This window comes from Protopterus annectens, chromosome 3.part1 (assembly GCF_019279795.1).
Source record: "Protopterus annectens isolate FY-2018-M chromosome 3.part1, PAN1.0, whole genome shotgun sequence".
NCBI classification, from domain to species: Eukaryota; Metazoa; Chordata; order Ceratodontiformes; family Protopteridae; genus Protopterus; species Protopterus annectens.
In genome coordinates, this window is record NC_056732.1 from 868,518,600 (window position 1) to 868,536,856 (window position 18,257).

Here is an 18,257-nt window from a genome sequence, read left to right on the forward strand (position 1 = left end):
CCTGCTACCAGCCAACACTACAACCTGTGAGTGATGCACTTATATAGCCAAACTGGAAGCAAAGCTCTCTTCACCCAGGACAGGACTAGACAGTCAAGAGGAGAAGGTAAACACTTGCACCACACCACACTCATCATATGGTTCCTCCAAACCTACACCACCAAAATACACACAAAGAAACACAAAACACACATCTATATTTGCGGAGACTCTCAATAAAAATCTGCTCAAGCAAGACACTTCCAAAGCAGAAACACAAGCAACCTCCACCCCCCCCAACACAACCCAAATGACACATAGCCCACAAACTCAGTGTGCCACTCAACCACAGCCCATAAGGCATAACAACGTATCCAACACCCTAGTCATAGGTGATTCTATAATTAGGCACACTGATGTTCCACTCACCAGCCTAAACAAGGAGAAAGTTACTATCAGCTGCCTGTCGGGTGCCAGGATCTGTCACATAATGCATGCACTCAGGTCACTCCACAACAAGTACAAATATGACTCTGTTATTGTACATGCTGGTGTGAATGACATGAGATGTACCTCCCTGGACTAAATGAAAAGAGACATGGAGGAGCTCTCTGATCTTTAGCCCAGGTAGGTATGAACCTAGCCCTGAGTAGAATGCTGCCATCACCCAGAATGATACCACAGTACAAGGACAAAATGATTGACTTCAACAATTGGATAAGCTTCTGGTGTCATTCTAAGGTGATCCAGTATCTATCTGCCTGGGATGACATGATCGACAGACCACGATGCTTTGCCAGAGATGGCCTGCACCTGTCGCCCTTGGGATTCCAGATACTGGTTAAGGCACTTGCCACCCCTATAGTGCTTTTTTTAGGGAAGGTTCAAATGAAAAATTCACCACCTTAACAGGTACAATCAAACAAAATCTGAGGGCAATGCTACTCAATGCTAGAAGTCTAAACCTCAGAATGCATTTACTCGAGGCATTCATTAAAATAGAAAACATCAGCATCTGCGCAGTGACAGAGATCTGGTCCAAGGCTCCAGAGAGCACCCCTGCATTACCATGCTATAATTCATACCACAACTTTTGTCCACCTAACTTGGACCGAAACACTAAATGCAGAGGTGTGTCCATATTCATTAAGTATATCCACACCTCCACGCTAGTTGCACAGCATAATGCATCTGAGATTATCCAAGTGCAACTAACTCTGGGCAAGACAGCAATCCAAATTGTAACTTACTACAGATCCCCCACCATGCCCCAGGATTCCCACTCCTCATTTCTTGATACACTGGAAAATATAAGGGTACAACCCAACACCCTAATAATGGGCGATTTCAACTACACCTCCATTAGCTGGGAAAACTACTCATGTACCAACTGTTTTGCTCAACCTTTTCTGGATTTCATAAATTCCAATGCCTTGGATTAACTTATCCACACCCCCACCAGGGGCAGCAATATCCTAGAGGTCTAGGTCATTACTAACATGGGCGACCAGTGTTCCACACCAAAGGTCAATTCCTCATTGGTCAGATCCGACCACTAGCTAATCACCCTAGACATCCACATCCCACCCCCACTCCCATTAGGGAAACCACAGTAAAAATGTCTCCAAAGCCAACTTCAGGCTTCTTAAGACATGGCAAACTTCACGACACCCATGCGGATGGACACTAGAGGAACAACTGCTGAATCCTATACAAATGCACTTTATAAGCACTTACACGAGTGCATGGTTCATGTGATCCCTAACAGAACCAAGATGCTATCCTCCAAAAAAGGAAGCCAATCTGGTGGTCCCCTGCCATAAACAAACTCTACAACAGAAAAAAGAAACTGTTGCAAAAAATAGTAAAATCCCATGATTAGAGGAACTCCATGGTCAGCCTCAGTAAGAAGCTGAGATCCCTCATAAAATCCTCCAAAGCTAGTTATGAAAACAAAATTGCCACTGATTCTAAAGACAACCACAAAGCATTCTATAGCTATGTGAAGAATCTCAATGGCAACAGTCAGATCTGCTCTAAGTTACAGCACAATGGCACTAAATATACATAACCAACTGATATTGCCAACATCCTGCAGATAGGTTCAGTGCTAACTTTACCCCCCTCTTACCCCCTAAAGGGCCCATCTCTATAATGGAAGAATGCAAAGATAAAAAACACACTATTCAATGCCAAGAACACAGCATCCATGGGACCTGACAACATCCCAGGCTGCATTCTACATGAACTGCAGAATGAACTGGCACCCCACCTAAGAACCATGTTCAGTTATAACCTCACCTCAGGCTTTGTGCCCACTGAATGGCGCATAGTGACAGTTATCCCACTCCACAAAGAGAGAGCCAGCACGGACCCCAGGAACTACTGCCTCATTAGCCTAATGAGCCTGGTCTGCAAGGCCATGGAACATATCATCATGGATCTTATAAACAAAGACATTGGTAATTGCCAAACTCTGGACCCCACCCAGTTCAGGTTTGTAAAAGGCAGATCATGTCTCCTAATCCTGATAGACTTCTTTGAAACAGTCACCAAAGCCATAGACAGGGTAAGGTGGTTCACACAGCCTATTTAGATCTCACCAAGGCATTTGACACAATCCCCCACACTGGAATTATAGATAAACTCACTAAACTAGGTATAAATCCCTATGTCACAAGATGGGTCGCCAACTTGCTCACTGACAGAACCCACAATGTGAAAGTAGCAGGCTACAAATCTGACTTCAGACCAGTGACAAGTGGAGTACCACAGTGTTCAGTACTGGGTCCTCTCCTGTTTGGTATCTACTTTTCTGAAGTACAGGCTAACACAGAAGGTCTTTGGCTAACAAAATCCCCAGATGACTGCAAACTAGGAACCATAATCGAAACTCCTTATGATGTGGACAGCCTACAAAAGGGCCTCACAGAGACATATGCCTGATGTCAAAGCCATGGCCTCAAGCTCAATGCCAAAAAGTGCATTGTCATCCTCTTTGGTAAAAACTCTGTACCTATGAGCTACCACATAGGTGGTAGTCTACTTAATACTGAAAGCATGATAAGAGACCTTGGGACACAGGTGAATAGTAGTCTCTCCTTTGATAATTACATCGCCACAGTAGTCATGAAATCCTTCTACGTGGCACACCTCATCACAAAAGGTTTCTCATCCAGGAAAAAAGAGGTCATTGTTCCCCTCTAATCATCACTCATTAGACCCATTATAGAGTACAATGCCCCTTTTGGTATGTACCTCACAAGACATCTACAATAACTGGAAAGGCTGCAAAAATTCCTCACAAAGAGGATTACTGGCCTCAAACAGATGCCCTATGCAGACTGTCTCAAAAACGCTAGCTTTACTCGGTCACATATCGCCTACTCAGAGACAATCTCTGCCTAACATACAAAGCTATGTCAATCCCAGAGCTGTTGGACATGCTCCACTTAAAGAAATCCCACTGTCTCCAAGCTACACGTTCTAGGGACCTAAACCTTGTTACCACAATAAACAGAACATGCTGGTGGGATAGATTCCTGTCCCAGAGACTTCCCATACTCTGGAACAAACTACCTATCTATGTCAAACAGAGCTCCTCATTAGCACTCTTCAAGAAAAATCTTGATGACTGGATGGGAAATAGGAAATTCACTCCGGGGATCACCTCTATGGCTCTACTTGACAGCGGCATAGGAAAATAATTTTCTTGGGTGGCAAAAGCGAGGGTACTTTTTTGGCTAGGCTTATATAAGCCCTAGTGCCAATAGCCTAGTACCTACCTATAAACCTATGACAGACAGTTAGATAGATAGATAGATTTCTATTCATCCACTCTTTAAGTCTCATTCTATAGTTGCTCTGGAAATTGGGTACATAGGTCCACTTCACTTGTCTCTTAAAAACATTTGCCTGACTTTTGATGCACAGCTGCTGTTCCCCATCTGCAATAGGTAATGTACACTGATGGGAGAGAATTGTGTTTCTTCACTTGTAAATTCTGTAACCAAAGTCAGCTTTATATGCCATTATTGGGGAGCCAGGAATGGTATATATAATACATCCTTTTCTTCAGGCCAGGATGATTTAGCTTATAAAACCCAGATAATTTCCTAACATGTTTATTATATTTATAAAAGTGCTTGTTGGTGAAGTTGTCTAAAAGAGCCATTTTCAAGCTCAGACCTAATGGTATGGACCAAAAGACTAAAACAGGTTAACGTCAAACCAAGCAGTTTTGTCTGTCGTTTTGCCTTCTTTAATATAATCTCTAAACTAGTTATGTCTTTACAATACTTCCAGTAGTACATCAGGCTAAAACATCCATTTTTTGATGTGTGCTCCAATTCATAACAGCATCATAGATAACATAACAAATCTAAGACATATATATGTTGACAGCATTGAAAAATTATATGCTAAAATGTATAATTTTAAACTGGCAAGTTGTTAAGATCAGCAGAGAATTTGTTCTTAAAACATAAAATTATTTTAATTTTAATAGCACATTTATAACTAGTAATTAAAATGAGGACACCAGTTCCATCTCAATTTTAGAGTAAATTGTAAGTGTCAGAAAGAAATAAAACAGAATTCCCCTATAAATCTATAGGGAACAACAAAAATATCTTGCTGTCTCTCTCTCTCCCTTTATATATATATATATATATATATATATATATATATATATATATATATATATATATATATATATGTGTGTGTGTGTGTGTGTAAATATACGGTTCTCTGTCATTTGATCGAAAATTAATGTGACTGAAAAAGAAATTGCTTAACACAATTTACTTTAGACTCATCTGACAGAATCACAATTGACAGAAAACTTTCTATACAACAAATATACTAAAAAAATATTTTTGTAGGGGAGACAAGCCATCCTGCACCCCCAAGTAGGGGCTTCACCCCCATACCCACTTACTTTTATATACTAACTCCATGAAAAAACAATAAATAAAGTGAATCTGTGCTGGTTCTCAAACACAAGCATGTAGAAATCTAAAAGTACTATTTGATGGTGGGAATTGTCAATATGCATGTGATCTTTTAGACTCAATTCCCTAATGACTCCTTTGATCAGAATGACACCATCACTTAATATTTGTTCATTTCTATAGTTGTCTATCAATTGCAATTCAGCCAAATGAGTTTTCAGTCAATTGTCTTCAGTCATTTGTGATTCAGCCATATGAGTTTTCAATCAATTGGCACAGAATTATATATGTATACAGGTTACATTCCTTTTATTAACCATCTGTTTTCATTGAACAAGGAAAAAAATCCAGTGTGTGTGGTTAAAAATCAGTTGCTCTTCCATGCCAACTTTGTAAATGTGAGTGAGACTGGGTTATGATGGGGTTCAGGGAAGTTGCCATTTCCTCTCTTTAGTGCTATCCCGGAGGTGGCATATATAGTTAGCTGGAGTTGTAGAGGGTACATGGGGCCTACATCCTTGTAAAAAAAAATGTTTTAATTTTTTTTGTATTTTCGATCATCTGGTGATCAACCAATTATGTTTGATCACTTCCAATTTGATATTTTGATTTTTCGATACATGTACATACATTCATGTGTATTGTGTGTACTATATATATATATATATATATATATATATATATATATATATATATATATATATATAGCATTATAGCTAACTCATCATATTAAAGGAAAAATACAGGGGCCAGATGAACTGATATAATTATTTAGAGGCTGAGGTGCACATCTAGGATAAATGTGATAACTTGAAATCTGGGTCAAACATCAGAGCAGGTATCACTAAATTAACAAGGAATTTTGTGGAGATGAAATAAAAGTCACACTTATACATATTTTAAAACCAATTATTTATGTCATTGGTCATCTAAATGTTATATGACTGAAGCCACAAAGAGAGAGATGTTGGAAGAAAAGCTTCCCCAAATTCCTATTTATTATTTTTTGTACAAAGATCTGCCTAAGCAGCAGAGACCTCCAAAGCAGACACCCAAGCAACCGCTACCCCAAAACAAAACACGTGCAACACATATCTCACAAAGCCAGTGTGCCGAACAGTCACAGCCCTTAAGACTAAACAACACACCTGATACACTTGTAATAGGTGACTCTATCGTCAGGCACACTGACGTCCCGCTCACCAGGCTGAACAAGGAGAGGGTCATGGTGAGCAGCCTGTCGGGTGCTAGGATCCGCCACATAACACAAGCACTCAGGTCACTCCAAGGCAAGTACAAATATGAGTCAGTCATTGTCCATGCTGGTGTGAATGACCTGAGATGTACCTCCCTGGACTACATGAAAAGAGACATAAAGGAGCATGTAGCCCAGGCCGGTATGACCCTGACCTTGAGTAGCATCTTACCCTCACCAAGAATGATGCCACAATATGAAGACAAGATGATCAATTTCAACAATTGGCTTAAGTACTGGTGTCATTCAAAGGGGATCCAATGCCTGTCAGCTTGGGATGATATGCTCAAAAAGCCACGATGCTTCGCTAGGGACGGCTTGCACCTGTCACCCCTGGGCTTTCGGATATTGGCAAAGGCTCTTGCTACCCCCATAGTGCCTTTTTTAGGCAAGGCTCAAAAGACAAACCCACCTCCATAGGTATCACAAGGGATAAGAAACTAAGAGTAATGCTACTCAACCCCAGAAGTCTAAACCTCAGGATGCACGCACTTGAAACTCTCCTTAGCATGGAAAACATCGATATCTGTGCAGTAACAGAAACCTGGATCAGTGCTCCCGAGAGCACCCCAGCACTACCAGTTTATACCTCATACCATGCTTTTCAGCCCCAAAACTTGGACTGAACCACAAAAGGAGGGGGAGTATCGATATTTATCAAAGATACCCACACCTCCAGGTTGGTGGCACAGCACGAAGCATCAGAGACTATCCATGTGTAACTAACAGTGGGTAAAACTGCCTTCCAGTTTATAGCCTGCTACAGACCACCCTCCCAAACCCAGGAACCCCACTCGGCCTTTCTGAGAGCACTGGAAAATATGAAGGTCGCTCCAAACACCATTATATTGGGCGACTTCAACTACCCAAACATAGACAGGGAGCATTACTCTAGCTCCAACACCCTAGCCCATAGGTTCCTAGAATTTATAAACTCAAATGCTATGGAACAACTTGTTACCACTCCCACAAGAGGGGAAAACATACAGGACCTGATCATCATCAACATGGGGACTCTATGCTCCAGACCAGAAGTGTATCCCTCACTGGTAAGATCAGACCATAAACTAATCTCACTGGATATTCACATTCCGACCCCACCCCCTGCCCAGAAAATCACAGTGAAAAAGTTCTCTAAAGCAAATTTCACATGCCTCAAAACTGAGGTGGAATCCTTCAAAGCCCCCGGGCCTGTGGAAAATATGGCCCAGACCGCAGAATCCTTTATAAACGCATTCTATGAACACCTTCAGGAATGCATGGATCATGCAATCCCAAATAAAACCAAGACCCAATCCTCCAAAGGCAGACGTCCTGTCTGGTGGACCCCAGCCATAAACAAACTATACAATAGAAGGAGGAAGCTACTAAATGATAGAGCAAAATCCCAAAAAAGGAAGGCATCACTGATCAGTATTAGCAAAAATCTACGGGCACTCATAAAATTGTCTAAGGCCAGCTTCGAGAGAAAAATTGCACAGGACACTAAGGATAATCACAAGGCTTTCTTTAGTTATGTTTGGAACCTGGGTGGTAATTCCCAGATATGCTCAGAATTAGTCCAAAATGACAAAAAATACACTGAACCCACAGATATTGCCAACATCCTAGCTGACAGGTTCAGCGCAAACTCCCCCTCCCCTCTCCACCAAAAGGGCAAATATCTATCCCAGCAGAGTGCTGCCCCCCTGACATCTCAGATGCTCAGGTAAGAGCCGCCCTCTCCAAAGCAAAAAACACAGCATCAATGGGACCAGACGGTGTCCTTGGCTGCGTCCTACATGAACTCCAAGAAGAGCTAAACCCAAACATAAAACTACTGTTCAATCTCAGCCTTACTACAGGATATGTGCCCAAAGAGTGGTGTACAGCAACAGTGGTCCCTCTCCATAAAGGTGGTGCCTCAATGGATCCTGGAAACTATCGCCCCATAAGCCTGACTAGCTTGGTCTGCAAAGCTATGGAAAGGATCATCATGGACCTCATAAATAAAGATATTGGGGACCTACAGACACTGGATCCTACCCAGTTTGGCTTTGTTAAGGGCAGATCCTGCCTCTTAAACCTGGTTGATTTCTTTGAAATAGTCACCAAGGCCATTGACGAGGGGAAGGTGGTCCACACAGCCTACCTGGACCTCGCAAAAGCCTTCGATACAATAAACCACTCGGGCATTATAGATAAGCTCACCAGCTTAAATATAAACCCCTATATCACTAGATGGATTGCAAACTGGCTCAAGGACAGAACCCACATGGTTAGAATTGCTGGAGCCATGTCAGACTCCAAACCAGTTACAAGTGGTGTCCCACAAGGCTCAGTCCTGTGACCTCTCTTGTTCGGTATATATTTCCCGGAGGTACAGGCCAACACGGAAGGACTGTGGCTGACCAAGTTTGCAGATGACTGCAAACTGGGTGCCATAATCGACTCTCCAGCCGACACAAGCATCCTCCAAAAGGGCCTCATAGAAACAGACAATTGGTGCCAGAGCCATGGCCTCAAGCTAAATGCCAAAATGTGTATAGTCATCCCCTTTGGCCAAAGTGCCCACAAATTACCACATAGGGGGCAATCCATTAAGTACAGAAGAAGTAATTAAGGACCTGGGGACCCAAGTTGATAGTAATCTCTCATTTGACAACCACGTGGCCAAAGTGGTTAGAAAAACATTCTATATAGCCCACCTAATCATGAAGGGATTCACATCTAGATCAGGGGAGGTCATCATGCCTTTTTACTCATCCATCATCAGGCCCATAATTGAGTACAATGCCCCTTTTGGGATGTACCTTACCAGACACCTGCAGCAACTGGAAAGACCCCAAAAGTACCTCACCAAGAGGATCAAAGGGCTCAAACAGATGCCATATGCTGCCCGGTTAAAGAAACTCCAGCTCTATTCAGTGGCATACCACCTGTTCAGAGGCGATCTGTGCCTGAAGCCATGTCCAACCCGGAATTAATGGACATGCTGCACCTGAGAAAATCCAAATCCCATCGAGCTACACGCTCGAGAGACTTGAACCTCAGCACTGAAATAAATAGGACATGCTGGAGGGACAGATTCATAACCCAGAGGCTCCCTTCTCTCTGGAATAAAATCCCAGTCCAGGTTAGGCGGAGTCCCTCATTTACTCTCTTCAAGAGGAATCTTGATGAGTGGATGGGAGATCGTAGGTTTACCCCGGGTATTACTTCTGTCACTGTTAGACAGAGGCACAGTATACTAACCTCGAAAAAGGGCATAGCAAAATAAATTTAAAATGGGTGGCGAAAGTCAAACACATTATGGCTAGGCTTATAAATGCCCTAGGGCAGATAGCCTAGTATGAACCTATGAACCTATAATATTTGGTAGAGACAAGGTTTAAACAGTGATGTTATAAAGTAATAATTATGCAGCATGCTTTTATGAAAAGAGTCTGAATATTGTTGTTTGTTAACTAAGGTCACTTCCTATGTTTAAATTGTGAAGACAGAGCTTTATTTACATCATTAGTTTATTAACATATTATTATAATTATTTTTAATAGAATTTATTGTGGTCATCCTGGCTATAAGAAGACACAAGGCAGCGCCTCTATTCTTTATAAAAGGGGAAGACATCAAAGAAAACATTGTGAAATATGATGATGAAGGTGGTGGTGAAGAGGACACAGAGGCATTTGATATAAATGCACTGAGTAACCAGCCAGTCATGCGTAAAGATAAAACAAGAAGGAAACGGAACCAAGAGATTCAGAGCTTGTGCCGGCTTTCATTAGGAATTGGCCCAGAGGATCCTATTTTTAGGGAATTTATTCTTGAAAAACTCTTTGAAGCTGATAATGATCCCTGTTCTCCACCCTTCAACACCCTCATGACATATGCATTTGAAGGCTGCGGATCAGTCACAGGTTCACTGAGTTCTTTGGGGTCATTTAGCACAGATTCTGATCAGAATTATGATTACCTGTCTGAACTGGGGCCACAGTTTAAGAAACTGGCAGATCTCTGTGGACACTGTGAGCATGACAAAGAAAATGTAGCATCATGAAACAAAACATTGCAGCTGTACTCAGGATATTTATCAGAACTGTTGCAAATATTATGCTTGATTATGTCAACTATATAAAGTTTAACAAGTAATAGTACAATCCTTTTAGTTTTCAGATTTGCAGCCCACATTAAAAAATATGTATGTAACTGTTGATATATTGCAAAAGCAAACATGAAAAAGGTGTCCACATGTTTTTTTTTTTTTTTTGGTTTGGGATTAAAGGTATGCTGGGGGAGGCTGAGGGAATCAAAGTAAAACTCTTTTTTGGCGGGGAAGCAAGCCCCCAAGCACCAACAGGAACCACCGCTGATTAAATATGCCAACTCCAGGATAGCACTATAGTGGGTAAATGGCAAATACCCCATCCCAACCATACCCCAGTTCCAAACATACTTAATAAACTGGCATGTACAATCAACTGATTTCCAACCAAACATACTGTAATATTTCCTCGGTTAACGAAAAATATTGGCAGCCTCTTGGCAGTACCAACTCTATTCAGAGGGTATGGAAAAGGTACTTCTAAAATTTTCTGTACATCGCTGTTTTTGAAAGAAAGTTCACAATTCACATAAGAAAAAATTGAAATCATTAGCACATAAGGACCAGGCAACCCTCTTCTCTTTGTCTATTTCCATTTATGATACATAGGCTGCATTTTCTTGTTAAACAATAACATACTCCTTTTTTACATCATAAGAAACCTGTTTCATGTTTACCCTATGAGCTCTTAAACTGCTCAAAAATTTTGATTCCTTGACCTGTTTTAGAAACTGTCCAGTGCCCACAGTACTTTTTTTTTTTAAGTTGGTTTCTGGCTGTATGCCCAAGTTGATCTCCCTTTAAGCCTATTTCTACTTATAAATTGAATGACATGCTATTAAAATATTCTGACTAGGCTGATTTTATTACACGAGTACTGTTACTGATAGAAGGGAATTCACACAAAATTCTTTAGTCATGGAAAGCATTCTCAAAAAACAGACGTATTATATCAAGTTAAAGTGATTATATTTAGTTGCTGAGTAGTGGTCTGACTTACATATGGTGAACATTATACCTGGTACAATCTTACTTAATCACTATCAAGGGTTGGAGGATGACATAATGGTTAAGGTGTTTACCTTAAAAACACAAGGTGCAGGGTTTCATTCTCACACGGGGTAACTGGCTAGACTTCAAAGGGCAGTTAGCCTAGTACTGATCTATGAAGCATTTTTATCACATTTCACCATCCTTTCATTTATGTTAAAATATTAAAGTAATCCTATTTCTCTTCATAAGTCTCCCTAAATCCTGTACTGCAAACTACGTGTTGATTTTCTCTATTATCCTTTTTCATCTTTTTTGATGTATTTTTGTGTTTTGTTTTTTTTTACCAGTGATATTAACCCAGTATATATATTTCTTTTGGTTCCTTTCATATGCTCCCACTTTTAGAAAGTGAAATGAAGTATGCCTTCTACAAATTCATCATTACAGTTACCACTATAACTCATGACAGAGTAAAGACAGTAGTAAGTCCAACACACAGTGTTCACAGTTCTGGGGTAAACCTCAATAGGTCCCAAAGGTTGTAATCCCCACTTTCCTTAAAGTTCATTCAGATGCTTGCATTGTCTGAATGGACCCATGTGTTTTCAAAATGTCACCGGGAATCCCTAATTCCCTTTGTGAACATGGACCAGAAATACCAGAAATACCCATGGAAAAGTTGCCTTCTATCAGTTTCTGGTCATCCACAATCAACTTTTTATTGTTCAGATAGATAGATATACACTGGGTCCACTTCTGAGTCTCGAAATACTGAAATATCGAATTTCAGTATCTCGAGACCAGACTAGCAAATGTGCAGTTGTTCGAAACTGCATATTGTTGAATGTTACATTGCTGAATCTGCTGTTGGCGTGGCACAGTTTATTGTTCAGTGTTTGCTTTCACTTTAAGGTTTATTGGTGTCTGGGTAGTAAAGATAGTGGCTGATGTCTGGTGATGTTTGGAGATTCAGGTAGGTTTGTAGTTTGTAAGCGTTTTGGTTAGATATGTGATTTGCTTTTGTTTTTTGGAGAGTTTTAGGAGTAGGTGAAGTTAGAGAGGTAAGACAGTGTGTGTGTGTGTGTATATGTGTGTGTGTGTGTGTGTGTGTGTGTGTGTGTGTGTGTGTGTGTGTGTGTGTGTGTGTGTGTGTGTGTGTGTGTGTAACTGCTGAAACTAGTAGTTTTTGTAAATGTAGAGTGTGTGTGTTTAGTGGGATAAGTGTGACAGCGTGCAATGGGGAGGGCACGTACCAGTATATTTTTTCTTTTTTTTTTTTAGTGTTAGTGTGACCTCGGAGTTGGTATATATAAGTAGCAGGGGTGTGGGGGTTCAGGGGGGTTTGCACCCCTGCAAAAACATCTTTTAGTGTTACTTATATTGAGTTTTGTACTTATTTTTGAATTTATTTGGGGGGCGAGTTGGATGTTGAATTTTATTTTGTTTTTTTTATTTTTTTTTTATTTTGCATTTTCTGTATTGTGCATTTTCATTTTTGTGGCAATTAGGTATTCTGGTCTCAAGACACTGAAATTCGATATTTCAGTATTTTGAGATTCATACATTTTCTTCAGTTTATACCTTTGCAACCTTGACTTATTCCATCTGAAATTCCTTTTTCTTGTTCACTTTATTTTATTTATTTTGGTACAGTGTCATCCTTTTTAACACTATCTGCCTTTGTCATAATGCTGTGGCTTATGCTCAGAAGTAAGGAATTATGAAGAGGAAAAAGGTTCACTAGTTCCTGCTAAAAATATTGTCAAACTCGTGGCACAAAGTACAGCTGGACTGAAGTTGTTCTGTGAGGGTAACGTGTCATTTTTTAGAAATACACTAACCCATGATACATCACTAGCAGTCTTTACACATGCTTACATTCCACAACATTTCTTGTAAAATAAGTTAGAAAGACAATTAAAATGTAAATGTCTTGTGAGAACTAGACATTAAAAAAGTACAAACAGCAATATAATTGGCAAAGAATTCTTTACAATAACACTAGTGCATTCACAGTCTTTGCATCAATGATAGAATCTATTATAATGTACATAAACCATTGTTATTTTTTTTTTCAAAAATTGTCAGTGACAACTTTTCCTATCTTAGGAAGTGACATATTGCATCAAATCACTTTTGTTCAACCAGACCTGAGCTTTCACATGACAGAAAAAAATTCCTTCATGAGTACTTTTCTACTGAGACTTTTGCTGAAATATGAAATTCATGCTTATTTTTCAAATTAACAATATAAATAACACTTAATATACCACAGGATATACAACTTACAACACAAATAGTGATGACAGTTTTATTCAGCATCATCTAATATTTCTCATGATACAGATAAAATGTAACAGTTTGTAAGTCGATTGATTTTGAGAAATGTAATACACACACACACACACACACACACACACACACACACACACACACACACACACATATATATATGTATATATATATATATATATATATATATATATATATATATGGATCTACTAGAGTAGATCAAATATGGCCGAGACCATATGTTGAAACTCGTAAAAGTTTGAACACTGAAACAAAACATATAAAACAAAAAAAAAACAAAACTAAATGTCTATAGCAGGTGTGCGGGGCTTTGACCCCACAACCCCTTACTTAAGTATACCAAATCAGAGATCGCACTACATTGCAGAAATGGGAAGTCTTCCCTTTCCACTCTGTATAGAGATGTCCTTTCATTCTGATTGAACTTTTACAAGTTCAAACATATGGTCTTGGCCATAAGTGGTTCAAAGTTGTAAACATTCGATTGACTGAATGGGACCCATATATATATATATATATATATATATATATATATATATATATATATATATATATATATATATGTATATGTATACATACATACATGCATATGGATCTATTTAAATTAGTTGAACACTACTTATGATGATATGCATAATATTGAATCAAACTGATCGACATAATGCATGTCGATATGCTACTGTGCACACTCAAAGAATTAATCTTGTCCTATTCAAAACTTAAAACAGAAAAAAAAAAAAAAAAGCATTGTTTTTTGCAGGTTGCATGGTTCCTCAGACCATCTGCTAATTATATATTCTAACTCCAAGATCGCACAGTCTGGGGGAAAAAGATATATTGCCCTTCCCGGAGATTGTCGATCTCACATGGCTGTCAACCATTTGTTTGTGCAGATTAAACAGTTGTCAGCCAAATTATCTTTTGACAAATGTAGAGAGACTGATTTTATACACACACACGCGCACACACACACATTATATATATATATATATAAATATTGCATATCTTCATAATTACTATCAGCAGTTGTCAACATCTCAAGTATAATGTTTTACACACACACACACACACACACACACACACACACACACACACACACACACACACACACACACACACACATATATATATATATATATATATATATATATATATATAGATAGATAGATATATAGATATATAGATATATATATATCACACACACCACACAGATACACACACTTGGACAATGACAAAGTATTTTTCTGTCTCCCACCATGACTTTTCACACCATGACCCTCAAGAACATGTAGTTTCTATAAAATGTGTATGAACCTATTAATAACAAGTGACAATGATTATCATCTCCACTGTAGGACTCCTTAAGTTAAAAGACTAACTGTCATTTTGCTACTTATACCTTTCCCTGTCTTAGGATGCTTATTGTTAACTAGCAAGCCAATTACTTACATAAGTCAATTCCCAAAATTTCAGGAGCCAAAAAGAGCTGTTGGTGTTAAATGTGAATATGCATCAGGCATCATTGAATGCAATAGCTTAATAATGTAGCAAATAAAGTAACTTAAAGTGCATAGAGTGCAAATCATGTTCTTATCAGAGTCTGTCTCATTTTGAAAATATCACTATTCATATCATAACCTGAAAATTAGGTGTCTCTTGTGAAACTATGTCTTGAATATGCATTCTGTAAAGAACATGGTTTTAGTTTAGGCACTTCGTATTTTCATGTTTACCTTCATTTAGCTATTGCAGTAGTTTAGAAAATAAATTAGCATCATGCTGCACCATACCGACTTAAATTATCTCGATTCTCAAACAAAGAAACATTATTTAGATAGATCTTCAATATTAATTCAGAAAGAAAATTATCTCAGAGCTAATCTTTATAAGAAACAAATTTCTTACGGGTTATTGTAAGATTTAAGTCAACATTACTTGTTTGAACTTTTCAAGCATGTTAAAAAGAAAGTACAGTAAAAAAGTTTTGCAGATTAAATCGTCTGCACACCGTCCTGGAAGAGATATAAGCAGAAACATGTTGTTTCCTGCTATATGCCCAACAACTAGACTATTATATTTTTTGGATAAAGATGTGACTGTATGTGTTAAGATATTTCAGCGCTCTCTCTGTTTCGCTTGCAGTATTCTAGTATATATGAAGGACTTCAGAAAGGATAAGACATGTACACATCATGTACATGTTGTGGTATTCTTTTTGAATTCAGAGACAGCCCTTACATGGTACATCATGCTGTTCTAACACAAAGATATGCAGCACAGTGTAGGACTAGCTCGGTGGCTGTGCTGCTTGGTAAAGAAGCAGTTCAAGGGAGAGACATATGCAAATTAGCAATGTGCTCTCTCTTTCCCTCTCTTTTTCTATTCTGAAACTGCCTGCAGGAAGGCATCTATACACAGATTGATTCATGAAATCACTAGGACATATAGAGCAGCACAGCCGCCTTAACAAATTATGGCTGAGAACATGGTAAAAAGGCTAACTTCATCTACCAGCATTTAAAGTAACTTGGGTATCAGACAGTTGGGGGGAACCACTAGCTAGCCCAGAAAGTACATTTGTGCCTGAAAGGCATTTAATCTAAAACAGGGATCTGGTTAGGAGAAACATTAGACACCAGGGAGTACTCAAAACTTTTATGCCTTAATGACAGTTAAATTAGTGTAGGAATTGTCAGTTGGAGGGTGGGTACCACTAGACACAAGTGAGATATCTTGCAACATGGGACTGCATCTTTCAGTGATACCCTAGGACCATGAAATGAAACTTAAGGGAAGGCAGACAACTAGGGGACAGGTACAGGGAGTGTTTGTGCGTGTATGTATGTGTGTACGTATGTGTGTGTATGCGTGTACCTGTCTGCCTGTCTGCCCATGTGTGCGAGTTTCTTCTTCAATGTGTACTTGTAAGTGATGGAAAGTGATGGTGCAGGTGGTCATTTATGCCTATAAGATGTGGCTGAAGCAGTTAACTAACATGACACATTGAGGCAATACTGCAATTCTGAGACATGCAAATTAGTTGATAATCAGGCCTTTCCTTATTACAGCTAACATGTCTTTAAATTGCAAAATGCCACATTGTGGGAACAGGAACTTTTTAATTGAGAGCTGCATAATTTTTTCTGCTAAGAATGTGACTGTTATTTTTTGTTCTGTTTGCTTATGATACTAGACATCTTATTAATGCAGTTTTTAATGCAATCACTCACCTTCTGAAATTCTCAAATATTCATAAATTTTGAGTTGTCATTTTTTGATATGATTTATTGATAAATAATAATGTTTGCAAGTGTGTGTGTGTGTGTGTGTGTGTGTGTGTGTGTGTGTGTGTGTGTGTGTGTGCAATACCCAAAGGTTGTTGCCATACAGTCCCTATGTGTGTTGTAATGTTAGTTTTAGGCACCTTCTCATACCAGTTATGCAACTACATTTATAAAGTGGGCAGCTGTATTTCTTTGCATTTTGAATTTTACATCTAACAGTTTATGCATTATATTTATATGTTATTTAATATATTTTAGTGTAGAATAATTTCTCCAGACATTTTAACTAGTTCAGACTTATATATTTTTTATTTTACCGGCATTTTTGCATGCAACTTCCACCATGGTTAATTTAGGCCCTTCTGTTAAAACGTTCTGTTGTTGAGCAGTTCTAGTTGCAAATGTCATTTCATAGTTAATTTGCAAAATGTATACTGAAATTCACCTGCATAATTTTAATATGATACTGTAGGTGATAATGACTCAAAGGTAAAATTTTGAAAACCTGAATTATAATGTCCAGAATTAGACAGAGATTTGGACATTTGCTGTTAGTAACATTTAAAAAAAAGTAGTCGGACATTTTAGTCAATACACTGTTATGCAGGGAACTAGATTTGTTAAATGATAGTGTCAAATGTTTAGGCTGGGCATGATTTATCAGCTTTTATTTTAATTTATTGATTGTTGTCCATTTACAGTATCACGCAACTATGATACTGAATTTGTGTAACTTAGACTGACAAAATGATGGCTGCACTGTGATATTTTTAAATGGGGTCTATATCATATATTTAAAATTCCAAAATGTCGAACACCATATGTTCGAACTTGGAATTTCGAATATTGAAAACATCGAATGCTCAGAATAGTGAATTTTTCCCAGTGAAAACATTTGCTGTTCCGAGAAACATACACACAACACAAGCACACCAAAATAAATAAACCACACACATACAGTTAACAAAACCCAACCCCACACTAAACCACACATACATTGCTAACTTTCCACTTACCTTAACCCGCACCCTAACCTTAAGGTCCGTAACTATCGAACACATACCCTATGAAACTATACACAGACAAAGCAATTATTACACACACATACAGTTACAAAACCCAACCCTACACTACACCATGCATACATTACTAACTATCCACTTACCTTAACCCGCACTCTAACCCTAAGGTCCGTAACTCTCGCACCACAGTGGAGGAAATAGCAAATCCACAGAACGGCCCACCGAAATCTTGCCCTAGGTAAGATTTCGATGTTTCGGGGCTTCACTATTTTCACCATTCGATGTTGTGGGTTCGATGTTTTAGCATTCTGCATTTTACCTCTTTGGAATTTTGATATAGACCCCTTTAAATGAAATTCCTCATCCGCATACTTT

At 38.8% G+C, this 18,257-nt stretch overlaps 1 protein-coding gene across 1 annotated transcript in view; it reads left to right on the forward strand.

Moving 5' to 3' along the window:
• The window catches only part of LOC122798304 (cadherin-7-like), a 1,449,445-nt gene extending 1,437,101 nt beyond the window's left edge, over positions 1-12,344 (forward strand). Inside the window, exon 12 of the mRNA XM_044067131.1 lies at positions 9,723-12,344. Coding sequence (XP_043923066.1) covers positions 9,723-10,225 — 503 coding nt within the window. The 3' untranslated portion in view covers positions 10,226-12,344. The remainder of the gene's footprint in view (positions 1-9,722) is intronic.
• The last annotated feature ends 5,913 nt before the right edge of the window (positions 12,345-18,257 follow it).